The 27,572-nt window shown below is 45.8% G+C and overlaps 1 protein-coding gene across 1 annotated transcript in view; it reads right to left on the bottom strand.

Annotated features, from left to right (window-relative positions):
• LOC112239948 (angiopoietin-related protein 7) overlaps nt 1–27,572 on the bottom strand; it is a 32,598-nt gene that overhangs the window by 3,719 nt on the left and 1,307 nt on the right. The window contains exons 2-7 of the mRNA XM_042325169.1: nt 19,560–20,398; nt 12,313–12,547; nt 8,109–8,246; nt 7,319–7,412; nt 6,574–6,696; nt 6,264–6,459 (exon numbers count right to left, since the gene is read on the bottom strand). Of these exons, the coding sequence (XP_042181103.1) occupies nt 6,264–6,459; nt 6,574–6,696; nt 7,319–7,412; nt 8,109–8,246; nt 12,313–12,547; nt 19,560–20,105 (1,332 nt within the window). The 5' untranslated portion in view covers nt 20,106–20,398. The remainder of the gene's footprint in view (nt 1–6,263; nt 6,460–6,573; nt 6,697–7,318; nt 7,413–8,108; nt 8,247–12,312; nt 12,548–19,559; nt 20,399–27,572) is intronic.

Below are 27,572 nucleotides of genomic sequence, written 5' to 3'. Positions count from 1 at the left end.
CGCCTCTTCAACCTCAGGAGGCTGAAGAAATTCGGCTTGTCACCAAAAGCACTCACAAACTTCTACAGATGCACAATCGAGAGCATCCTGGCGGGCTGTATCACCGCCTGGTATGGCAACTGCACCGCCCTCAACCGTAAGGCTCTCAAGAGGGTAGTGAGGTCTGCACAACGCATCACCGGGGGCAAACTACCTGCCCTCCAGGACACCTACACCACCCGATGCTACAGGAAGGCCATAAAGATCATCAAGGACATCAACCACCCGAGCCACTGCCTGTTCACCCCGCTGCCATCCAGAAGGCGAGGTCAGTACAGGTGCATCAAAGCTGGGACCGAGAGACTGAAAAACAGCTTCTATCTCAAGGCCATCAGACTGTTAAACAGCCACCACTAACATTGAGTGGCTACTGCCAACACACTGTCAATGACACTGACTCTACTCCAGCCACTTTAATCATGGGAATTGATGGGAAATGATGTAAATATATCACTAGCCACTTTAAACAATGCTACCTTATATAATGTTACTTACCCTACATTGTTCATCTCATATGCATACGTTGATACTGTACTCTATATCATCGACTGCATCCTTATGTAATACATGTATCACTAGCCACTTTAACTATGCCACTTGGTTTACATACTTATCTCATATGTATATACTGTACTCGATATCATCTACTGTATCTTGCCTATGCTGCTCTGTACCATCACTCATTCATATATCCTTATGTACATATTCTTTATCCCCTTACACTGTGTATGACAGTAGTTTTTTTTTGGAATTGTTAGTTAGATTACTTGCTCGTTATTACTGCATTGTCGGAACTAGAAGCACAAGCATTTCGCTACACTCGCATTAACATCTGCTAACCATGTGTATGTGACAAATAAAATTTGATTTGATTTGATTTGGCCGCCCAGCTAAACTGAGCAGTCGGGGGAGATGGGCCTTGGTCACTCTGACAGAGCTCCAGAGTTCCTCTGTGGAGATGGAAGAACAACCATCTCTGCAGCACCCCACCAATTTTTATTTATTTGATTGAACCTTATTTAACTAAGCAAGTCAGTTAAATTTAAATAATCATTTGTTCTTTTTTTTCTTTTTTTAAAAATACCCTAACGACGCTGGGCCAGTTGTGCACCGGCCTATGAGACTCCCAATCATGGCCAGTTGTGATACAGCCTGGAATCGAACCAGGATCTGTAGTGACGCCTCTAGCACTGAGATGCAGTGCCTTAGACCGCTGCACTACTCGGGAGCCCATAAAGTGTCCAGACGGACGCCACCCCTCAGTAAAAGGCACATGCAGCGCGCTTGGAGTTTGCCAAAAGGCACCTAAAGGACTCTCAGACTATGAGAAACAAGATTCTCTGGTCTGATGAAACTAAAATTGAACTATTTGGCCTGAATTCTGGAGGAAATCTGGCACCATCCCTATGGTGATGCATGGTAGTGGCAGCATCATGCTGTGAGATGTTTATCAGCGGGAGGGACTGGGAGAATAGTCAGGGTCGAGGGAAATATGAATGGAGCAAAGTACAGAGAGATCCTTGGTGAAAACCTGCTCCAGAGCCCTCAGACTGGGGCGAAGGTTCCCCCTCCAGCAGTAGAATGACCATAATTTTGTATTTATTTATTTAACTGGGCAAGTCAGTTAACCTTTCTAGCGGGAACCCCTCGACAACATTCCGCTGAAAAGGCAGCGTGCAAAAATTATTATTATTTTTTTAAATATGTAACTTTCACTTTCAAGTCCAATACAGCAAATGAAAGATAACCATCTTGTTAATCTACCCAGTGTGTCCGATTTAAAAAATGCTTTACAGCTAAAGCACAACATATGATTATGTTAGGTCATAGCCAAGTCAAAAAAACAGCCATTTTCCAGCCAAAAATAGGAGTCACAAAAAGCAGAAATATAGGTAAAACTAATCACTAACCTTTGATGATCTTCATCAGAAGACACTCATAGGACATCATGTTACACAATACATGTTCGATAATGTGCATATTTATATCCAAAAATCTCAGTTTACATTGGCGCCTTACGTGCAGTAATGTTTTGATTCCAAAACATCAGGTGATTTTGCAGAAATACTCATAATAAACATTGATAAAAGATACAAGTGTTTTTCACAGAATTAAAGATAGTGTCAGATTTCAAAAAAACTTTACGGAAAAAGCATAATCTGAGAACGGTGCTTAGAACCCAAAACAGCCAGAGGAATAGCCGCAATTTTCTAATCAACAAAGTTAGAAACAACACCATAAATATTCCCTTACCTTTGATGATCTTCATCAGAAGGCACTCCCAGGAATCCCAATTCAACAATAAATGACTGATTTGTTCCATAAAGTTCCATCATTTATGTCCAAATAGCCACTTGTTGTTAGCGTGTTCAGCCCAGTAATCCATCTTCATTAGGCGCAGGCACTTCATCCAGATAAAAACTCGAAAAGTTCCATTACAGTCCTTTCGAAACATGTCAAACAATGTATGGAATCAATCTTTAGGATGTTTTTAACATAAAACATCAATAATGTTCCAACTGGAGAATTCCTTTGTCTTCAGAAAAGCACTGGAACGAGAGGTAACTCTGTCGGGAGTGCGCGTCATGAGACCAAGGCTCTCTGCCAGACCACTGACTCAAACCAGTTTCTAAAGACGGTTGACATCTAGTGGAAGCTGTAGGAAGTGCAACTTTATCCATATCTCAATGTGTATTCGGTAGGCCAAGCTTTGAAAAACTACAAACCTCAGATGTCCCACTTCCTGGTTGGATTTTTCTCAGGTTTCCGCCTGCCATATGAGTTATGTTATCCTCACAGACATCATTCAACCAGTTTTAGAAACTTCAGAGTGTTTTCTATCCAATACTAATCATAATATGCATATATTAGCATCTGGGACAGAGTAGGAGGCAGTTCACTCTGGGCAAACTATTCATCCAAAAGTGAAAATGCTGCCCCCTATCCCAAAAAGGTTAAGAACAAATTCTTATTTTTAATGACGGCCTAGTGGGTTAATGCCTTGTTCAGGGGCAGAACGACAGATTTTGACCTTTTCAGCTCTGGGATTCGATCTTGCAATCTTCCAGTTACTAGTCCAACACTAACCGCTAGACTACCTGCCTCTAACCGCTAGGCTACCTGCCTCTAACCGCTAGGCTACCTGCCTCTAACCGCTAGGCTACCTGCCTCTAACCGCTAGGCTACCTGCCTCTAACCGCTAGGCTACCTGCCACCCCGTAAGCACACAGCCAAGACAACGCAGGAGTGGCTTCCCGACAAGTCTCTGTATGTCCTTGAGTAGCCGAGCCAGAGCCCGGACATGAACCCAATCAAACATCTCTGGAGAGACCTAAAAATAACCTGACAGAGCTTGAGAGGATCAGCATAGACGAATGGGAGAAACTCCCCAAATACAGTTGTGCCAAGCTTGTAGCGTCATACCCAAGAAGAATCGAGTCTGTAATTGCTGCCAAAGGTGCTTCAACAAAGTACTGAGTAAAGGGTCTGAATACTTATGTAAATGTGATTTCAGTTTTTAATATATTTGCAAAAATAAACCTGTTTGCTTTGTCATTATGGGGTATTGTGTTTAGATTGTTTTGTTTTTTCTCTCAATGTCTGTAACGCTCCAGTAGGTATATCTCACTGGTCACCCCCAAAGCCAATTCCTCCTTTGGTCATCTTTCTTTCCAGTTCTCTGCTGCCAATGACTGGAACTAATTGCAAAAATCTCTGAAGCTGGAGACTCACATCTCCTTCACTAGCTTTAAGCACCAGCTGTCAGAGCAGCTTACAGATCACTGCACCTGTACATAGCCCATCTATAAACAGACCATCTATCTACCTACCTCATCCTCATACTGGTATTTATTTATTTTGCTCCTTTGCACCCCAGTATCTCTACCTGCACATTCATCTTCTGCCGATCTACCATTCCAGTGTTTTATTGCTATATTGTAATTACTTCGCCACCATGGCCTATTTATTTCCTTAACTTACCTCATTTGCACTCACTCTATATAGACTTTTGGTTTTCTTTCGTTCTACTGTATTATTGACTGTATGTTTTGTTTATTCCATGTGTAACTCTGTGTTGTTGTATGTGTCGAATTGCTACGCTTTATCTTGGCCAGGTCACAGTTGCAAATGAGAACTTGTTCTCAACTAGCCTACCTGGTTAAATAAATGTGTTCTCAACTGGCCTACCTGGTTAAATAAAGGTGTTCTCAACTGGCCTACCTGGTTAAATAAAGGTGTTCTCAACTGGCCTACCTGGTTAAATAAAGGTGTTCTCAACTGGCCTACCTGGTTAAATAAAGGTGTTCTCAACTGGCCTACCTGGTTAAATAAAGGTGTTCTCAACTGGCCTACCTGGTTAAATAAAGGTGTTCTCAACTGGCCTACCTGGTTAAATAAAGGTGTTCTCAACTGGCCTACCTGGTTAAATAAAGGTGTTCTCAACTGGCCTACCTGGTTAAATAAAGGTGTTCTCAACTGGCCTACCTGGTTAAATAAAGGTGTTCTCAACTGGCCTACCTGGTTAAATAAAGGTGTTCTCAACTGGCCTACCTGGTTAAATAAAGGTGTTCTCAACTGGCCTCCTGGTTAAATAAAGGTGTTCTCAACTGGCCTACCTGGTTAAATAAAGGTATTCTCAACTGGCCTACCTGGTTAAATAAAGGTGTTCTCAACTGGCCTACCTGGTTAAATAAAGGTGTTCTCAACTGGCCTACCTGGTTAAATAAAGGTGTTCTCAACTGGCCTACCTGGTTAAATAAAGGTGTTCTCAACTGGCCTACCTGGTTAAATAAAGGTGTTCTCAACTGGCCTACCTGGTTAAATAAAGGTGTTCTCAACTGGCCTACCTGGTTAAATAAAGGTGTTCTCACCTGGCCTACCTGGTTAAATAAAGGTGTTCTCACCTGGCCTACCTGGTTAAATAAAGGTGTTCTCACCTGGCCTACCTGGTTAAATAAAGGTGTTCTCACCTGGCCTACCTGGTTAAATAAAGGTGTTCTCAACTGGCCTACCTGGTTAAATAAAGGTGTTCTCAACTGGCCTACCTGGTTAAATAAAGGTGTTCTCAACTGGCCTACCTGGTTAAATAAAGGTGTTCTCAACTGGCCTACCTGGTTAAATAAAGGTGTTCTCAACTGGCCTACCTGGTTAAATAAAGGTGTTCTCAACTGGCCTACCTGGTTAAATAAAGGTGTTCTCAACTAGCCTACCTGGTTAAATAAAGGTGTTCTCAACTAGCCTACCTGGTTAAATAAAGGTGTTCTCAACTAGCCTACCTGTTTAAATAAAGGTGTTCTCAACTGGCCTACCTGTTTAAATAAAGGTGTTCTCAACTGGCCTACCTGGTTAAATAAAGGTGTTCTCAACTGGCCTACCTGGTTAAATAAAGGTGTTCTCAACTGGTCTACCTGGTTAAATAAAGGTGTTCTCAACTAGCCTACCTGGTTAAATAAAGGTGTTCTCAACTAGCCTACCTGGTTAAATAAAGGTGTTCTCAACTGGCCTACCTGGTTAAATAAAGGTGTTCTCAACTGGCCTACCTGGTTAAATAAAGGTGTTCTCAACTAGCCTACCTGGTTAAATAAAGGTGTTCAACTAGCCTACCTGGTTAAATAAAGGTGTTCTCAACTGGCCTACCTGGTTAAATAAAGGTGTTCTCAACTAGCCTACCTGGTTAAATAAAGGTGTTCTCAACTGGCCTACCTGGTTAAATAAAGGTGTTCTCAACTAGCCTACCTGGTTAAATAAAGGTGTTCTCAACTAGCCTACCTGGTTAAATAAAGGTGTTCTCAACTGGTCTACCTGGTTAAATAAAGGTGTTCTCAACTGGCCTACCTGGTTAAATAAAGGTGTTCTCAACTGGCCTACCTGGTTAAATAAAGGTGTTCTTAACTGGTCTACCTGGTTAAATAAAGGTGTTCTCAACTAGCCTACCTGGTTAAATAAAGTGGTTCTCAACTAGCCTACCTGGTTAAATAAAGGTGTTCTCAACTGGCCTACCTGGTTAAATAAAGGTGTTCTCAACTAGCCTACCTGGTTAAATAAAGGTGTTCTCAACTAGCCTACCTGGTTAAATAAAGGTGTTCTCAACTGGTCTACCTGGTTAAATAAAGGTGAAATAAATAAATAAAACGTAACAAAATGTGGAAAAAGTAAAGCGGCCTGAATATTTTCCGTGTGTGTGTGTGTGTGTCTGTGTGTGTCTGTGTGTGCGTGTGCGCTACCTTGTAGTAGACTCCATTGAGGTTGGCATAGAAACACTGGTGGTACCACCAGCCAGCGTGTGAGATCTCAGCGCAGATATCCCCCGTGTCTGGAGTACTGAAGTCCTGTTTATCATGGTACCAGCTGAACGAGTCCTCTACTGTCCCACTGTAGCCTGATACATGCAGCCGGTAGTGATTCTCCTCATCTTCAATACTACACACACACACACACACACACACACACACACACACACACACACACAGGAGAGTTAACATGCTCACACATGCAGGCAGGTAGGATAACGTGTGTGTGTGTGTTTTACTATACCTGAAGCTCTGGTAGAAGGCATGTTTGTGGTGATGTGTCCAGTCCTCCAGGTCTATCCTGAGGCTGTAGTCTCCCTGGGTGGACAGGTGGTGAATGTGTTCGTTCCCCAGCCAGTACTCAGACCTACAGAGGAGTCAGAGTTCTATTACAGAGGAGTCAGAGTTCTATTGCAGGGGAGTCAGAGTTCTATTGCAGGGGAGTCAGAGTTCTATTGCTGGGGAGTCAGAGTTCTATTGCTGGGGAGTCAGAGTTCTATTATAGAGTCGGAGAACTAGAACTACAGGGAAGTCAGTCTCACTCAGATCTCACAACTAAACCACAACAAACTTCATTCAAACTACATTTCACACACTTTTTGCAAAATACTTTACAAACAATATATGCTATTTTGCTTTTATCCAAAGTGACTTACACTCATGCTTGCATATATTTTACATATGGGTGGACCCAGGAGTCAAACCCACTATCCTGGAGTTGCAAGCGCCATGCTCTACCAACTGAGGTACGGAGGACCACCCATTCATAAAAAGAAACAACAAACTAACAGTAAAACTAACAAAAATATAATATCCGGTTTCCATTCTTTTCCTCTAAAATCAGACACTGATTCAGACCTTGGAACACTAGTGAGTAGAATTCATAACTGGCTGGCCAATCAGTAATTACCAAACAAACTCGTTAACTGTGAATTAACCAATTAGATTAATCTAATTAACTTGCCAATGAATCAATTAATATGAAATACCTGAGCTCTCCAAATCCCTCCTTATAGTCTTGCCAGCCTCTATTGAAGTTCACCTTCCCATCCTGACGGCGCTGAAACACCGTCCAACCACCACCTGACACAGGAGAGAGGATGTCACACCCTGACCATAGTTTGCTTTGTATATGTTTCTATGTTTTGGTTGGTCAGGGTGCGATCTGAGTGGGCATTCTATGTTGTGTGTCTAGTTTGTCTGTTTCTGTTTTTGGCCTGATATGGTTCTCAATCAGAGGCAGGTGTTAGTCATTGTCTCTGATTGGGAACCATATTTAGGTAGCCTGTTTGGTGTTGGGGTGTGTGGGTGATTGTTTCCTGTCTTTGTGTTTGTTGTACCAGATAGGGCTGTTTCGGTTTTTCACGGTTCTTATTTTGTATTATACATTGTTCAAGTTATCATCTTTATTAAAAGATGTATAAAGATAACCACGATGCGTTTTGATCTGCCTCTCCTTCCCAGGAAGAATTCCGTAACAGAGGAGACACATACCTTGTTTGTCAGGCCAACGTTAGCCATTACACCAAGAGGTCTAGCCCTTTAAAAGGTCACTGATGTTGTACTAAGAATGCTTTACACATTTGATAATAGGGTTACAAAATTCTGTGAACTTTCCCAGAATTCCCTGGTTTTTCAAAAAATCCAGGTTGTAGGATTTCCTGTTTATTCCCTCGTAATTCCAGGAATCGTCCAACATGGTTTTCAGGAAAACTCAGGGAATTCTGGGGAAGTTCACAGAATTTTACAACCCTATTATCAAATGTGTGTGAGTCTTACCCTCTGTGTCCATGTCACAGTAGACTTCTACAGGATGGGAGCTCAGAGAGGGAACCACCGTGTAGACACCTGACCGATACACCCCGTTATAGTACAGTGATGCACAGTCTATTGGACAGTTTCTCACATGCTGCACCTCTGGAAGACACACACACACACACAGAGTTGAATGAAAAATGAATACATTTAGAAAATAAAACACTATTGCAATGATTGTGTGTTTCCAGCAGCAGCATTGAGGAAGAATAGGTAAGAAAAAAGACCAGCTGTGAGTGTTTTTTTAACAGATTAACCTGGTTTAATATTTGATCTGCTAATAGTCACACCTGGTGTTTAAACTTCACTGCTGGCTAGTATCACTGCTCTGACTAGTTTCACTGCTCTGACTAGTTTCACTGCTCTGGCTAGTGTCACTGCTCTGGCTAGTATCACTGCTCTGGCTAGTAGTATCACTGCTCTGGCTAGTAGTATCACTGCTCTGGCTAGTAGTATCACTGCTCTGGCTAGTAGTATCACTGCTCTGGCTAGTGTCACTGCTCTGGCTAGTAGTATCACTGCTCTGGCTAGTGTCACTGCTCTGGCTAGTATCACTGCTCTGGCTAGTATCACTGCTCTGGCTAGTGTCACTGCTCTGGCTAGTGTCACTGCTCTGGCTAGTATCACTGCTCTGGCTAGTGTCACTGCTCTGACTAGTAGTATCACTGCTCTGGCTAGTGTCACTGCTCTGGCTAGTAGTATCACTGCTCTGGCTAGTAGTATCACTGCTCTGGCTAGTAGTGTCACTGCTCTGGCTAGTAGTGTCACTGCTCTGGCTAGTAGTGTCACTGCTCTGGCTAGTAGTGTCACTGCTCTGGCTAGTAGTGTCACTGCTCTGGCTAGTAGTGTCACTGCTCTGGCTAGTGTCACTGCTCTGGCTAGTGTCACTGCTCTGGCTAGTTTCACTGCTCTGGCTAGTTTCACTGCTCTGGCTAGTTTCACTGTGTCACTGCTCTGGCTAGTGTCACTGCTCTGACTAGTGTCACTGCTCTGACTAGTGTCACTGCTCTGGCTAGTAGTGTCACTGCTCTGGCTAGTAGTCACTGCTCTGGCTAGTAGTATCACTGCTCTGGCTAGTTTCACTGCTCTGGCTAGTATCACTGCTCTGGCTAGTGTCACTGCTCTGGCTAGTATCACTGCTCTGGCTAGTATCACTGCTCTGGCTAGTAGTGTCACTGCTCTGGCTAGTGTCACTGCTCTGGCTAGTAGTGTCACTGCTCTGGCTAGTAGTGTCACTGCTCTGGCTAGTAGTGTCACTGCTCTGGCTAGTAGTGTCACTGCTCTGGCTAGTAGTCACTGCTCTGGCTAGTAGTGTCACTGCTCTGGCTAGTAGTGTCACTGCTCTGGCTAGTGTCACTGCTCTGGCTAGTGTCACTGCTCTGGCTAGTTTCACTGCTCTGGCTAGTTTCACTGCTCTGGCTAGTTTCACTGCTCTGGCTAGTGTCACTGCTCTGACTAGTGTCACTGCTCTGGCTAGTGTCACTGCTCTGACTAGTGTCACTGCTCTGACTAGTGTCACTGCTCTGGCTAGTAGTGTCACTGCTCTGGCTAGTAGTATCACTGCTCTGGCTAGTTTCACTGCTGGCTAGTATCACTGCTCTGGCTAGTGTCACTGCTCTGGCTAGTATCACTGCTCTGGCTAGTATCACTGCTCTGGCTAGTATCACTGCTCTGGCTAGTGTCACTGCTCTGGCTAGTGTCACTGCTCTGGCTAGTTTCACTGCTCTGGCTAGTTTCACTGCTCTGGCTAGTGTCACTGCTCTGGATAGTGTCACTGCTCTGGCTAGTGTCACTGCTCTGGCTAGTAGTATCACTGCTCTGGCTAGTAGTATCACTGCTCTGGCTAGTATCACTGCTCTGGCTAGTGTCACTGCTCTGGCTAGTGTCACTGCTCTGGCTAGTGTCATTGCTCTGGCTAGTGTCACTGCTCTGGCTAGTAGTATCACTGCTCTGGCTAGTATCACTGCTCTGGCTAGTGTCACTGCTCTGGCTAGTGTCATTGCTCTGGATAGTTTCACTGCTCTGGCTAGTAGTATCACTGCTCTGGCTAGTAGTATCACTGCTCTGGCTAGTATCACTGCTCTGGCTAGTATCACTGCTCTGGCTAGTGTCACTGCTCTTGATAGTTTCACTGCTCTGGCTAGTGTCAACTTCTTAGGGCTAGGCCCCTTTTAAAAAAAATCAATTTCCGCCTGAATGACGGGCCCAAAGTAAACTGCCTGTTGCTCAGGCCCTGAAGCCAGGATATGCATATAATTGGTACAATTGGAAGGAAAACACTTTGAAGTTGTGGAAATGTTAAAATAATGTAGGAGAATAACACAATAGATATGGTAGGAGAAAATCCAAAGAAAAACCAACCAGAATTATTTTTGGGGGGGGAAAAGAGACCATGCTCTTTCAATGGCAAGTATAAGGGCATACTGGAAACTAGCTCCCAGGATGCAATTCATATGGCTTCCACAGGGTGTCAGTAGTCTATGTTCAGAGTTTCAGGATTGTACCTTCCAAAACGAACAAGACATATCAGTTTTAGAACAAGGACACAGTCTTGGAATATGAAGACAGGACGCACCTGCTAAAATAAGTTTCCTATTGAATATGCTTCTATCCGTAAAAAATAGTATAGTTTCATTATATTTTAGAGTATCTGAGGAGTAAATAGAAACATATTTTGACTTGTTGAAACAAAGTTTAGGGTAGATTTCCGGATTCCTTTCTCTGCATGTTGAACAAGCGAATTACTTAAATTGATGGCGCCAACTAAGCTGACTTTTTGGTATATAAAGAAGGAGTTTATCTAACAAAATAACACTACATGTTATAGCTGGGACCATTTGGATGACAAATCAGAGGAAGATTTTCAAAAAGTAGGTGAATATTGAATCGCTATTTGTGAAAAATATTTTGATGTGGGGCGCCGTCCTCAAACAATCTCATAGCATGTTTTCACTGTAATGGCTACTGGAAATCAGACAGTGCAGTTAGATTAACAAGAATTTAAGCTTTCTACCAATATAAGACACTTGTATGTTCCTAAATGATTAATATCAATAATATTTATGATTATTTATTTGAATTGCGCGCCCTCCAGTTTCAACTGAAGTTGTCCCGCTAGCAGGACGCCTAGCCCTAAGAAGCTGTTTAACAGATTGGGATTTTCATTCCAATTGCAATATTTTTGCAACTATAACTTCTATAGTTTCATAAAATTTACAAAATCGGCAATATGGTTGCGATGCCCCAAAACTGTCTTCGTGGTCAAATGCCGCATTGACGGAGCAGCCAGTATGGCAATAGACACGTTCAATGAGGGAACAACAAATGTGACGAACAAATGATGGCTTGACAGCACTTTGGTGACACTGGAGCAATCAGAGAGGAGTTGTGAGAGCTGCTTCATTGGAGTTTGCCAAGCGTAGGCGCAGGTCCCATGGCACAGTCAACAAAGTAAAACGTCACCAGCAACAACTCAAAGAGGGCCTTACATATGAGGCTAATTCATGTTCTGCACATCAACAGCCATACAAAAGTGATGTGAGAATTTGCCCAAAACTGCATATTTGCCCAACAGACCAGTATTCAAAGCATATGCTATATTGCTTGAAGGAAATGTATTAAACATGCTAATGTATTGGTAAAAGGTGTATTTGATGTTCATTTGTCAGTTCTGAAGTGCTATATGAATAAGAGTTTAATTAATGTGACATAAATGGTCATATTTATGGAAAATTGCATTTTCTCAAAATGACATGTTCCGGGTACGCCAATTCATGTTTCTCAGTCTTCAAAGGACATGTAATTCCCATTATTTTACACACATGGTTCTTAGGGCTTATAGTCACACTTTTACATAGGCTTTTGTTTTATATCTTGTGTCCTTTTATGTGTAAATATATGCAAAATATGCATAAAATAATTCCATGAAAATTACAATATTTTGTTAAACTGATGTGTGAAATTCTGACCATTGAGTGTATTATCACAATAATAAAAACATTCTGTCTTGAAGCAATGTGTCAAAAAACAGATTAGCATAATATGCAAATATGCCCATTTGCATATTCTAATTTACAAAATAAATACAACTTGTAATACAATATATTATTGTATTTGTGTATACTTTCAACCGGTGTGTGTGTGTGTGTGTGTGTGTGTGTGTGTGCACCTGGGTGAAGGGCCTCCTGGGCGCTGAGCAGAGGACTGGTCCTGACGATGTTGATCATGCAGCCGGGGTTACGTTTAACTCGTTCCACCGTCATGGTTAGGTTCCGGACCTGAGTCTGCAGATCAAACAGGATGGAACTATGGGTGTGCAACAGGCTGTCAGCCTCAGCGTACTGTAGCTCCAACACTCTGAAACGCTCCTCTAAAGACTCATTCACGTTGTTCCTCTCCTCACCCTAAGAGAGAGAGAGAGAGAGGGGGAGAGAGAGGAGTGGAGGGAGGGAGATTGGAAGAGAGGAGTGTGGGAGAGACAGAGAGATAGTTTTCAGTAGGTTTTTGATAAATTGGATAACACATGATTTGTTGCTTGGTAAATGAAATAACTATCTCACGATAAATACAACATTGTTTTACCTACAACACTCAGAGTCAAAGTAGCATTTAAATAGATCAGGGAGAGAGGTAAGGAGGGAGGGAGGGGAGAGAGGGAGGGAGGGGAGAGAGGGTGGTGGGGTACAGCGGGAGAGAGGGTGGGAGGGGAGAGAGGGAGGGAGGTGGGGGAGAGAGGGAGGGAGGGGAGAGAGGGAGGGAGGGGAGAGAGGGAGGGAGGGAGGTGGGGGAGAGAGGGGAGAGGGCTGTGGGGGAGAGAGGGAGGGAGGTGGGGGAGAGAGAGGGCTGTGGGGAAGAGAGGGAAGGAGGTTGGGGAGAGAGGGCTGTGGGGAAGAGAGGGAAGGAGGTTGGGGAGAGAGGGCTGTGGGGAAGAGAGGGAAGGAGGTTGGGGAGAGAGGGGAGAGAGCGAGGGAGGGAGGGAGGTGGGGGAGAGAGGGAGAGAGGGCTGTGGGGTAGAGAGGGAGGGAGGTTGGGACGTGAGGGAGGGAAGGTAGAGAGGGAGGGAGGTTAGAGAGAGAGGGAGGGAGGTGGAGGGAGAGGGGGAGGGAAGGAGGTAGGGTAAAGATAGAGGGAGGTTGGGTAGAGAGGGAGGGAGGTTAGAGAGAGAGGGAGGGAGGTGGAGGGAGAGGGGGGAGGGAAGGAGGTAGGGTAAAGATAGAGGGAGGTTGGGTAGAGAGGGAGGGAGGATAGAGAGGGATGGAGGTTAGAGAGGGAGAGGGAGGGAGGATAGAGAGGGATGGAGGGAGGTGGGTTAGAGAGGGAGAGGGAGGGTTGTGAACATTGTCATGTGTTGCTTAAAATGTTGTGCACGTCATGATTTTGGTCTTGGTCATGCTAGGACCGTGTCTCATATGACCACCTGCAGTGAGCAGGTCTTAAATACCTACCAGGATTTAAAGGTGTCTGCCTTGACTAAGATCACTAACAACACAGGGGAAGAGTGGGGAGGGAGGGGAAGCTACCATTGGCATAAAGAGCTGAGTTGGATTCAAGACAGAGGGGACAGTGTGTGGGGTTCAGGAAGGGGGAGAGAGAGAGCGGGAGTAGGTGTAATTAATTAATTGGACTTATAGTGAGCTCCAAAAGTATTGGGACAGTGACACATGTTTGGTTGTTTTGGCTCTGTACTCCAGCTCTTTGGATTTGAAATTAGACAATGACTATGAGGTTAAAGTGCAGACTGACATCTTTAATTTGAGGGAACTTTCACTGTTTAGAACTGCTTAGAAATAACAGCTCTTTTTGTGGATAGTCTCCCCTATTTTTTGTGACAAATTCACTTATATGTGAATTAAAGTGGTAAAAAGTTAAGCATTTCGTCCCATATATATATATATACAGTACCAGTCAAAGGTTTGGACAAACCTACTCATTCCATAGTTTTTCTTTATTTTTTACTATTTTCTACATTGTAGAATAATTGTGAAGGCATCAAAACTATGAAATCACGTAGTAGCCAAAAAAGTGTTAAACAAATCAAAACATTTTATATTTGAGATTCTGAGAAAGGCCTTGAGGGCAATACGTAACGCTTATTAAAGAGCAGTGATACTATCAAGAGCAGTGATACTAGCCAGAGCAGTGAAACTACTAGCCAGAGCAGTGATACTAGCCAGAGCAGTGATACTACTAGCCAGAGCAGTGATACTAGGCAGTGATACTAGCCAGAGCAGTGACACTAGCCAGAGCAGTGACACTAGCCAGAGCAGTGACACTATCAAGAGCAGTGACACTAGCCAGAGCAGTGACTCTAGCCAGAGCAGTGAAACTAGCCAGAGCAGTGACTCTAGCCAGAGCAGTGATGAGCCTGAGCAGTGAAACTACTATGGCTACACCCCTCTAAACCTCTCACCATTACAATAACAGGGGAGGTTAGCGTTTTTAGAGGGGTCTGATATTTGTGCCTCTGTAACTTTCTCACTCATCATTATGCATGATTCATACAGGACTATCCATAATCATGGTAGCATTGTTTAGAAACATATCCTGTCCTTCCCTCTCAGTACTTTCTCCCCTAAAATGTACAAAAAAAATTCTGTAATTTCTAAACTGTTCACCTGATATGGATGAAAATACCCTCAAATTGGCAACTAATTTGCGCCAGAACGCTCACCACATATCAGCTACCAGGTGGACAGATGGACAGGTGAGGAGTGATATGTTGTCAATTAGGAATTAGGGGATGATTAGGTTGGGAATTTAGCCAGAAAGGCAGGGTTAAAACCTCTTACGATGAGTGCCATGGGATTTTGAATGACCACAAGAGATTCAGGACACCCATTTTAACATCCCATCCAAAAGACAGCACCCTACGCAGGGCAATGTCCCCAATACTGACCTGGGCCATTGGGATTTGATCTGAAAACCAGAGAAAGAGTGCCCCCTACTGGCCCTGCAACACTACTTCCAGGACCAACCCTACTTAGCTTTAGAGGCAAGCCAACAGTGGGAGAGAGAGATCAAATCAAATCCCTTTTCATTGGTCACATGGATAGCAGATGATAATGCAAGTTTAGTGAAATGCTTGAGCTTCTAGTTCCGACAGAGCAGTAATATCTAACAAGTAATCTAACAATTCCCCAACAACTACCTAATACACACCAATCTAAAGGGGTGAATGAGAATATGTACATGTATGGATGAGCGATGGCCGAGCGGCATAGGCAAGGTGCCATATATGGTATAAAATACAGTATATACACGTGATATGAGTAATGTAAGATATGTAAACATTATTAAAGTGGTATTATTTAACGTGGCCTTGTTTAAACTGACAAGTGATCCATTTGTTAAAGTGGCCAGTGATTGGGTCTCCATGTAGGCGCCGTTGTTTTGGGTCGGCTACTGGGATTAGATCCATTGTCCTGGGTGGTGGTCCGAACAGAGGATCCGCTTCAGGAAAGTCTTATTCCTGGTCGTAATGTTGGTAAGTTGACGCCGCTATTATATCCAATAGTTCTTCCCGGCTGTATGTAATAAGTCTTAAGATTTACTGGGTTAACAATGTAAGAAATAATACATTAAAGAAACTATATACTAGATAGTTTCCTAAGGACTCAAAGTGAGGAGACCATCTCATGACAGACAGGAAAGAGAGAGAGTAGAGGGAGAGAGAGGGAAGGAGAGACCAAGAGGAGGGAGAGAGAGGGAAGGAGAGAGAGAGAGAGAGGGTAAAGTGAGAGAGAGGAGAGAGAGTAAATGGGGAGAGAGAGAGGGTAGAGAGAGGAGAGAGAGAGGGTAGAGAGAGAGTGAGGGAAGGAAGGAGAGAGAGAGAGAAATAGGTTATTGTCTTTGGCCCTAGCACCCACAGCACTGTAAGAACTAAACTGTGGCTTGTCCAAGGGATAGATTCAGTAAGCTCCACCTCGGGGAAGGGTGTCTAAAAAAGTGTGGAGATCTTTCCACTACCTTATATCTCCCACTGCTGATGTATGTAGCCTGCACTTCCTGCTGTACTGTATGTAGCATGTACGTCCTGCCATACTGTACGTAACCTGTCCTTCCTGCTGCTGTAGCCTGTACTTCCTGCTGTACTGTATGTAGCCTGTACTTCCTGCCATACTGTATGTAGCCTGTACTTCCTGCTGCTGTAGCCTGTACTTCCTGCTGTACTGTATGTAGCCTGTACTTCCTGCCATACTGTATGTAGCCTGTACTTCCTGCCATACTGTATGTAGCATGTACTTCCTGCTGTACTGTATGTAGCCTGTACTTCTTGCTGTACTGTATGTAGCCTGTACTTCCTGCTGCTGTAGCCTGTACTTCCTGCTGTACTGTATGTAGCCTGTACTTCCTGCCATACTGTATGTAGCCTGTACTTCCTGCCATACTGTATGTAGCCTGTACTTCCTGCTGTACTGTATGTAGCCTGCACTTCCTGCTGTACTGTATATAGCCTGTACTTCCTGCTGTACTGTATGTAGCCTGTACGTCCTGCCATACTGTATGTAGCCTGTACTTCCTGCTGTACTGTATGTAGCCTGTACCTGTACTTCCTGTGTACTGTATGTAGCCTGCCATACTGCCATACTGTATGTAGCATGTACTTCCTGCTGTACTGTATGTAGCCTGTACGTCCTGCCATACTGTATGTAGCCTGTACTTCCTGCCATACTGTATGTAGCCTGTACTTCCTGCTGTACTGTATGTAGCCTGTACTTCTTGCTGTTGATATAGCCTGTACCTCTTGCTGCTGATATAGCCTGTACTTCCTGCTGTACTGTATGTAGCCTGTACCTCTTGCTGCTGATATAGCCTGTACCTCTTGCTGCTGATATAGCCTGTACTTCTTGCTGCTGATATAGCCTGTACTTCCTGCTGTACTGTGTGTAGCCCGTACTTCCTGCTGCTGATATAGCCTGTACTTCCTGCTGTACTGTATGTAGCCTGTACCTCTTGCTGCTGATATAGCCTGTACCCCTTGCTGCTGATATAGCCTGTACTTCTTGCTGCTGATATAGCCTGTACCCCTTGCTGCTGATATAGCCTGTACCTCTTGCTGCTGATATAACCTGTACCTCTTGCTGCTGATATAGCCTGTACCTCTTGCTGCTGATATAGCCTGTACTTCCTGCTGCTGATATAGCCTGTACTTCCTGCTGCTGATATAGCCCGTACTTCCTGCTGCTGATATAGCCTGTACTTCCTGCTGCTGATATAGCCTGTACTTCCTGCTGTACTGTATGTAGCCTGTACCTCTTGCTGCTGATATAGCCTGTACTTCCTGCTGTACTGTATGTAGCCTGTACCTCTTGCTGCTGATATAGCCTGTACTTCCTGCTGTACTGTATGTAGCCTGTACCTCTTGCTGCTGATATAGCCTGTACTTCCTGCTGCTGATATAGCCTGTACTTCCTGCTGCTGATATAGCCCGTACTTCCTGCTGCTGATATAGCCTGTACTTCCTGCTGTACTGTGTGTAGCCCGTACTTCCTGCTGCTGATATAGCCTGTACTTCCTGCTGTACTGTATGTAGCCTGTACCTCTTGCTGCTGATATAGCCTGTACTTCCTGCTGCTGATATAGCCTATACCTCCTGCTGCTGATATAGCCCATACTTCCTGCTTCTTATATAGCCTGTACCTCTTGCTGCTGATATAGCCTGTACTTCTTGCTGTTGATAAAGCCTGTACTTCCTGCCATACTGTATGTAGCCTGTACTTCCTGCTGTACTGTATGTAGCCTGTACTTCCTGATGCCATAGCCTGTACTTCCTGCTGTACTGTATGTAGCCTGTACATCCTGCCATACTGTATGTAGCTTGTACTTCCTGCTGTACTGTATGTAGCCTGTACTTCCTGCTGCTGCTGTAGCCTGTACTTCCTGCTGTACTGTATGTAGCCTGTACTTCCTGCTGTACTGTATATAGCCTGTACTTCCTGCTGTACTGTATGTAGCATGTACTTCCTGCTGCTGCTGTAGCCTGTACCCCCTGCAATACTGTATGTAGCCTGTACTTCCTGCTGTACTGTACGTAGCCTGTACTTCTTGCTGCTGATATAGCCTGTACTTCCTGCTTCTGATATAGCCTGTACCTCTTGCTGCTGATATAGCCTGTACTTCCTGCTTCTGATATAGCCTGTACCTCTTGCTGCTGATATAGCCTGTACCTCTTGCTGCTGATATAGCCTGTACTTCCTGCTGTACTGTATGTAGCCTGTACTTCCTGTAAGCACCAAACCCAGTTGCCAAATACAGCCAGGGGGAGTATGGAGGAGCGAAACCCCAGGGAGGGGCACTCTGACAGGGGTAGAGAGGCACGTGGGACTGGGGCAGAACGTGGGACTGGGGCAGGATGCTGTCTAATCCTTTTAGCATGCAAGGTTAAGGAGGACTTATCACCTGGAGAAATAGGGAGAGAGCGAAAGATATCAGGATGGTTAGGGAAGTGGGGGATGGGGAGAAAGAAAGAAAGGGGGTAAGGGGGGGGATCGGGGCAGGGGGAGGGATAGGGACATTGGGGTAGGGACAGTGGGGTAGGGACAGTGAGGTAGGGACAGTGAGGTAGGGACAGTGGGGTAGGGACAGTGGGGTAGGGACAGTGGGGTAGGGACAGTGGGGTAGGGACAGTGGGGTAGGGACAGTGGGGTAGGGACAGTGGGGACAGTGGGGTAGGGACAGTAGGGACAGTGAGGTAGGGACAGTGAGGTAGGGACAGTGAGGTAGGGAGAGTGGGGTAGGGAAAGTAAGGCAGTGACAGGGGTAGGGACAGTGGGGTAGGGACAGTGGGATAGGGACAGTGGGATAGGGACAGTGGGGTAGGGACATTTGGGGTCAGGGACAAGTGGGGTAGGGACATGCCTGGGTGACTAGGGACCAGTGGGGATAGAACTGCATGCACTCCAGAGCTACATTTACTTTCTGATAGCTTGCAGGAGTACCATGAATTCTCATTTGTACACAAATAATCAATGGTCATGAACAAGCTACTATGTTTCATGCCTGGTGTGACTTCACATTGACCAACTTGTGGATCCAGAACTGCATGCACTCCAGAGCTACAGTATGCAGTCCTAGAACTCTGACTCCCCTGTAGTTCTAGAACTACAGTTCTAGAATGTGTTTCATGTAGCTGTGACTGACCTGTAGCTCCAGAACTCTCAATGTGTTTCATGTAACTGTGACTGACCTGTAGCTCCAGAACTCTCAATGTGTTTCATGTAACTGTGACTGACCTGTAGCTCCAGAACTCTCAATGTGTTTCATGTAACTGTGACTGACCTGTAGCTCCAGAACTCTCAATGTGTTTCATGTAACTGTGACTGACCTGTAGCTCCAGAACTCTCAATGTGTTTCATGTAACTGTGACTGACCTGTAGCTCCAGAACTCTCAATGTGTTTCATGTAACTGTGACTGACCTGTAGCTCCAGGACCTTGATTCGGTGCCTGTGACTACGGAGTTCCTCCTGTAGCTGGGAGATGGTCTCCTGGAGGTCCTGCAGCTGCTGTTTCCTCTCCTGGTTCTCCTGCAGCCAGTAGGACACTTCGTCAGTGCAGCGGAACATGTCTGGGCAGTGCTGGCGTTGGAGCTGAGGCAGCGTGGCTGTGACTCGACACTGACCGTTAGGCAACACCTCGTTGCTGTACTCCCCACACTGCATCAGACCGCTGCTGATACGATGGCTGTCTGGGTGTTCGTGTACGTCCGGATGGGAGTTTGGGTGTGAGTCTGGGTTTGTGTCTGGATGTTGATCATATGTGTCTGTCTGTGTTTCCGGAAGGAATTCTTTTGGAGGCACGTCTATACCGGAGTCTGATTGGGTGTCTCTGTGTCCACCTGTGTTGCTGTCATCAGCTCTGTCTTGGTGTGTATCTGTGTATGTGTAGTCTCCAGTCACCAGGGCAACGGTCCATAGGGCCAGTAAGGCAGCAGTCAGCAGGAGAGGTGGTCTCATCCTGACCATCCAAACCAGGTCCAGAAAGACCCTCTCAGACCAGCTCCAGCATGGGGGCTACACCTAAACTTGGCTCCAAATTAGACCAACTTAGACAAGGTCTTCACTCAGGCCAGGTCCAGTTGCAACCAGAGCCATCCAGGCTAGCTGTGGTCCCATGCAGTCCAGCTGTGCTTGGCTCTTATTCCCTCCAGACAGAGAGACCAGCAGGGAGACAGACTTCTTGGAGTGCAGTGGGACAGAAACTGCCTCCATTCACCGGACACCCTCCTCTCCTCATGACAGCATCCTCTCTGGCCTCACTGAGGATACACACACACACACACACACAGTTAAACACACATTCTGACTGAAACACACACACACACACATTCTGACTGAGGATATACACACACACACACACACACACACACACACATTCTGACTGAGGACACACACACACACAGTTAAACACACACACACACACACTGAGGACACACACACACACACACATTCTGACTGAGGATATACACACACACACACACACAAACACACACATTCTGACTGAGGACACACACACACACAGTTAAACACACACACACATTCTGACTGAGGACACACACACACACACACACACACAGCAGAGTTGTGTTAAGTTGAGATGAACATCTTCCCCTCTCTCCTGTCCATAGCCCATCCTCCCCCTCTCTCCTGTCCATAGCCCATCCTCCCCTCTCTCCCATCCTGTCCACAGCCCATCCTCCCCCTCTCTCCTGTCCACAGCCCATCCTCCCCCTCTCTCCTGTCCACAGCCCATCCCCCCTCTCTCCTGTCCACAGCCCATCCCCCCCTCTCCTGTCCACAGCCCATCCTGCCCCCTCTCTCCTGTCCACAGCCCATCCTCCCCCTCTCTCCTGTCCCAGCCCATCCTCCCCCTCTCTCCTGTCCACAGCCCATCCTCCCCCTCTCTCCTGTCCACAGCCCATCCATCCTCCCCCCATCCCCCCCCTCTCTCCTGTCCACAGCCCATCCTCCCCCTCTCTCCTGTCCACAGCCCATCCTCCCCCTCTCCTGTCCACAGCCCATCCTCCCCCTCCCCCTCCCATCTCCTGTCCACAGCCCATCCTCCCCCCCCCTCTCTCCTGTCCACAGCCCATCCTCCCCCTCCCCTCTCTCCTGTCCACAGCCCATCCTCCCCCACAGCCCATCCTCCCCCTCTCTGTCCACAGCCCATCCTCCCCCTCCTGTCCACAGCCCATCCTCCCCCCCTCTCTCCCACAGCCCATCCTCCCCCTCTCCCATCCTCCCCCTCTCCTGTCCACAGCCCATCCTCCCCCTCTCTCCTGTCCACAGCCCATCCTCCCCCTCTCTCCTGTCCACAGCCCATCCTCCCCCTCTCTCCTGTCCACAGCCCATCCTCCCCCTGTCCACAGCCCATCCTCCCCCAGCCCATCCTCCCCCCTCTCCTGTCCACAGCCCATCCCCCCTCCCCCCACAGCCCATCCTCCCCCCTCTCTCCTGTCCACAGCCCATCCTCCCCCCTCTCTCTCCTCCCCCTGTCCACAGCCCATCCTCCCCCCTCTCTCCTGTCCACAGCCCATCCTCCCCCCTCTCTCCTGTCCACAGCCCATCCTCCCCCTCTCTCCTGTCCACCCATCCCATCCTCCCCCTCTCCTGTCCACATCCCATCCTCCTGTCCACATCCCATCCTCTCCTGTCCACAGCCCATCCTCCCCCTTTCTCCTGTCCACAGCCCATCCTCCCCCTCTCTCCTGTCCACAGCCCATCCTCCCCCTCTCTCCTGTCCACAGTGTGCTTAGGGTCGTTGTACTGTTGGAAGGTGAACCTTCGCCCCAGTCTGAGGTCCTGAGTGCTCTGGAGCAGGTTTTCATCAAGGATATCACTATACTTTGCTCTGTTCATCTTTCCCTCGATCCAGACTAGTCTCCCAGTCCCTGCCGCTGAAAAACATCCCCACAGCATGATGCTGCCACCACCATGCTTCACAGTAGGGATGGTGCCAGGTTTCCTCCAGACATGATGCTGCCACCACCATGCTTCACAGTAGGGATGGTGCCAGGTTTCCTCCAGACATGATGCTGCCACCACCATGCTTCACAGTAGGGATGGTGCCAGGTTTCCTCCAGACATGATGCTGCCACCACCATGCTTCACCGTAGGGATGGTACCAGGTTTCCTCCAGACGTGATACTTGGCATTCAGGAAAAAGAGTTGAATCTTGGTTTCATCCAGATACTCTTGGTTCTCATGGTCTGAGTCCATGTACCTTTAACTGAGGAGTGGCTTCCGTCTGGCCACCTTAATATAAAGGCCTGATTGGTGGAGTGCTGCAGAGATGGTTGTCCTTCTGGAAGGTTGTCCCATCTCCACAGATGAACTCTAGAGCTCTGTCAGAGTGACCAGCTGGTGGCCAGCACTAGGAAGAGTCTTGGTGTTTCCAAACTTCTCCCATTTAAGAGTGATAGAGGCAACTGTGTCCTTGGGGCCTTCAATTTGCAGAAATGTTTTGGTACCCTTCCCCAGATCTGTCCTTCAACACAAGCCTGTCTCGGAGCTCTACCGACAATTCCTTCGACCTCACGGCTTAGTTTTTGCTCTGATATGCACTGTCAACTGTGGGACCTTATATAGACAGGTATGTGCCCTTCCAAATCATGTCCAATCAATTAAAATGTACCACAGGTGGACTCCAATCAAGTTGTAGAAACATCTCAAGGATGATCAATGGAAACAGGATGCACCTGAGCTCAATTTCGAGTCTCATAGAAAAGGGTCTGAATAGTTATGTAAATAAGTTATTTCTGTTTTTATTTTTTTAGAAATGAGCAAAAATGACTAAAAACTTGTTTTCTCTTTGTCATTATGGGGTATTGTGATGTCATTATGGGGTATTGTGATGTCATTATGGGGTATTGTGATGTCATTATGGGGTATTGTGATGTCATTATGGGGTATGTCATTATGGGGTATTGTGATGTCATTATGGGGTATTGGGTCATGTCATTATGGGGTATTGTGATGTCATTATGGGGTTATGTCATTATGGGGTGTGATGTCATTATGGGGTATTGTGATGTCATTATGAGGTATTGTGATGTCATTATGTTTGTTATGTCATTATGGGGTATTGTGATGTCATTATGGGGTATTGTGATGTCATTATGGGGTATTGTGTGTAGATTGATGAGGGGGAAAAAACGATTTATTCCACGAAATGTGGGAAAAGTCAAAGGGGTCTGAAAACTTTCCGAATGCCCTGTAGATGTGTGTCACCGGAAGCTTCCTCTCTGAGACGGGAATCCCATTATGGACTCACCACTAGGCAGATCAGCAGGTTACGACCCCACAGCCTTTACACAACTACTTCCTGGACCTACCCTTTATTCAGCATTACTCTCCCCCTCTCTCTCTCCTCTTTCTGTCTTCTCCCCCTCTCTCTCTCTATTTCTGTCTTCCCCCCTCTCTCTCTCCCCTCTTTCTGTCTTCTCCCCCTCTCTCTCTCCTCTTTCTGTCTTCTCCCCCTCTCTCTCTCCCCTTTCTGTCTTCTCCCCCTCTCTCTCTCCCCTTTCTGTCTTCTCCCCCTCTCTCCTCTTTCTGTCTTCTCCCCCTCTCTCTCTCCTCTTTCTCTCTTCTCCCCCTCTGTCTCTCTCTCTCTTTCTCTTCTCTCTCTTCTTTCTCCCCCCTCTCTCTCTCTCTTTCTGTCTTCTCCCCCTCTCCTCCCTCTTTCTGTCTTCTCCCCCTCTCTCTCCTCTTTCTGTCTTCTCCCCCTCTCTCTCTCCCCCTCTTTCTGTCTTCTCCCCCTCTCTCTCTCTTTCTCTCTTTCTGTCTTCTCCCCCTTTCTGTCTCTCTCCTGTCTCTTTCTCTCTATTCTCCCCCCTCTCTCTCTCCTCTTTCTCTCCCCCTCTCTCTCTCCTCTTCTCCCCCCCTCTCTCTCCTCTTTCTCCCCCTCTCTTCTCCCCTGTCTTCTCTCTCTCTCTCTTTCTGTCTTCCCCCTCTCTCTCCTCTTTCTCTCTATTCTCCCCCTCTCTCTCTCTTTCTTTCTGTCTTCTCCCCCTGTCTCTCTCTCTCTCTCTTTCTGTCTTTCTCTCCCCCTCTTTCTCTCTCTCCCCCCTCTCTTCTGTCTTCTCCCCCTCTCTATTCTCTCTCTCCCCCTCTTTCTCTCTTCTCCTTCTTTAATTTCCTTTCTTTCCTTCTATCTCTCTTTCTTTCTCCTTCTCTTCTTCTTTTCCCCTATTTCCGTTTCCTCTCTCTTCCTGTTATTTCTTCTCTCCATCTGACTTCCTCTCCCTCTGTATCCCATCAGTATTCCTTCACCGTTCCTACAGATCATTAAACCTGCATCTCCATAATGCGGTAGGACCACCACAGACCTAATCGCTCCTACGAACTCTCTAGACCTTTCAGAGACCATAATTGGTGGTTAAGATGAGATCCTGACTAAGGTTTAACCCTCTGCGTCCTGAAATGGCCTACACTACACTCGGCCACTCAATGTACAGTGTATATATATATATATATATATATATATATATATATATATATATATATATATATATATATATATAAGATGCACTGTATATACAAAAGTATGTGGACATCCCTTCAAATTAGTGGATTTGTCTCTTTCAGCCACACCTGTTGCTGACAAGTGTATAAAATCGCGCACCCAGCCATGCAATCTCCATAGACAAACATTGCCAGTAGAATGGCCTTATTGAAAAGCTCAGTGACTTTCAACGTGGCATCGTAAAGGGATGCCACCTTTCCAACAAGTCAGTTTGTCATATTTCTGCTCTGCTAGAGCTGCCCCGGTCAAGTGCTGTTATTGTGAAGTGGAAACTCTAGGAGCAACAACAGCTCAGCCGTAAAGTGGTAGGCCACACAAGCTCACAAAACAGAACCGCAGAGTGCTGAAGTGTGTAGCGCGTAAAAATTATCGGTCCTAGGTTGCAACACTCACTACCGAGTTGCCAGCTGCCTCTGGAAGCAACTTCAGCACAATAAATGTTAGTCGGGAGCTTCATGAAATGGGTTTCCGTGACCGAGCAGCCGCACACAAGTCTAAGATCACCATGCGCCATGCCTAGTGTCGGCTGGAGTGGGGTAAAGCTCGCCGCCATTGGACTCTGGAGCAGTTGAGTTGTGTTCTCTGGAGTGATGAATCACGCTTCACCATCTCGCAGTCAGACAGACGAATTTGGTTTGGCGGATGCCAGGACAACGCTACCTGCCCCAATGCATAGTACCAACTGTAAAGTTTGGAGGAGAAATAATGGAATGGGGCTGTTTTTCATGGTACGGGCTAGGCCCCTTAGTTCCAGTAAAGGGAACTCTTCACACTACGGCATAAGACATTCTAGACAATTCTGTACTTCCAACTTTGGAGAAGGCCCTTTCCTCTTTCAGCATGACAATAGCCCCGTGCACAAAGCGAGGTCCATACAGAAATGGTTTGTTGAGATTGGTGTGGGAGAACTTGACTGGCCTGCACAGAGCCCTGACCTCAACCCCATCGAACAACTTTGGGACGAATTGGAATGCCGACTGTGAGCCAGGCCTAATCGTCCAACATCAGTGCCCGACCTCACTAATGATCTTGTGGTTGAATGGAAGCAAGTCCCCACAGCAAAGTTCCAAAATCTAGTGGAATTCTTCTTTTTCTTCTTCTTCTTCCAAGTAGAATGGAGGATGTTATAGCAGCAAAGGGGTGGGGGGACCAACTCCATATTAATGCCCATGATTTTGGAATGAGATGTTCGACGAGCAGTGTCCTCATACTTTTGGTCATGTAGTGTAAATTGTCTGTGACTTAACACACAAGTATTCAAAAGTGGTGAAGTGAAATGAAAAAAATTACTTGTTTAAAAAATGTTTTAAAAAATTAAAACGGAAAAGTGGTGTTTGCAAATGTATTCACCCCCTTTGCTATGAAACCCCTAAATAAGATCTGGTGCACCCAATTACCTTCAGAAGTCACATAATTAGTTAAATAAAGTCCAACTGTGTGCAATCTAAGTGTGATCTCAGTATATATATATATATATATATATATATATATATATATATATATATACACATGATCTCAGTATATATACACCAGTTCTGAAAGAACCCAGAGTCTGCAACCCCACTAAGCAAGGGGCACCACCAAGCAAGTGGCACCATGAAGACCAAGGAGCTCTCCAAACAGGTCAGGGACAAAGTTGTGGAGAAGTACAGATCAGGGTTGGGTTATAAAAAAATATCCAAAACTTTGAACATCCCACGGAGCACCATTAAATCCATTATTAAAAAATGGAAAGAATATGGCACCACAACAAACCTGCTAAGAGAGGGCCGCCCACCAAAACTCACAGACCAGGCAAGGAGGGCATTAATCAGAGAGGCAACAAAGAGACGAAAGATAACATTGAAGGAGCTGTAAAAGCTCCACAGCGGAGATTGGAGTATCTGTCCATAGGACCACTTAAAGCCGTACACTCCACAGAGCTGGGCTTTATGGAAGAGTGGCCAGAAAAAAGCCATTGCTTAAAGAAAAAACAAGCAAACACATTTGGTTTTTGCCAAAAGGCATGTGGGAGACTCCCCAAACATATGGAAGAAGGTACTCTGGTCAGATGAGACTAAAATGTAGCTTTTTGGCCATCAAGGAAAATACTATGTACGGCGCAAACCCAACATCTCTCATCACCCCAAGAACAACTTCCCCACAGTGAAGCATGGTGGTGGCAGCATCATGTTGTGAGGATGTTTTTCATCAGCAGGGACTAGGCAACTGGTCAGAATTTAAGGAACAATGGATGGTGCCAAATACAGGGACAATGACCCTAAGCATACCAGCAGGACAATGACCCTAGGCATACTGCTAAAGCAACACTTGAGTGGTTTAAGGGGAAACATTTAAATGTCTTGGAATGGCCTAGTCAAAGCCCAGACCTCAATCCAATTGAGAATCTGTGGTATGACGTAAAGATTGCTGTACACAAGCGGAACCCATCCAACTTGAAGGAGCTGGAGCAGTTTTGCCTTGAAGAATGGGCAGAAATACCAGTGGCTAGATGTGCCAAGCTTATAGAGACATACCACAAGAGACCTGCAGCTGTAATTGCTGCAAAAGGTGGCTCTACAAAGTAATGACTCTGTGGGGGTGAATAATTATGCACGCTCAAGTTTTCAGGTTTTTTGTCTTATTTCTTGTTTGTTTCACAATAAAGAATATTTTGCATCTTCAAAGTGGTAGGCATGTTGTGTAAATCAAATGATACAAACTCCCCAAAAATCCATTTTAATTCCAGGTTGTAAGGCAACAAAATAGGAAAAATGCCAAGAGGGGGTGAATACTTTCACAAGCCACTGTATATCTTCTCTCTCTCTGTCTCTCTCTCTCTCTGTCTCTCTCTCTCTCTCTCTCTCTCTCTCTCTCTCTCTCTCTCTCTCTCTCTCTCTCTCTCTGTCTCTCTCTCTCTCTCTCTCTCT

The sequence above is a fragment of the Oncorhynchus tshawytscha genome, linkage group LG08 (assembly GCF_018296145.1).
Source record: "Oncorhynchus tshawytscha isolate Ot180627B linkage group LG08, Otsh_v2.0, whole genome shotgun sequence".
NCBI classification, from domain to species: domain Eukaryota; kingdom Metazoa; phylum Chordata; class Actinopteri; order Salmoniformes; family Salmonidae; genus Oncorhynchus; species Oncorhynchus tshawytscha.
The sequence above is the reverse complement of the archived record's forward strand: the minus strand, read 5'-3'. Positions and strand labels throughout refer to the sequence as shown.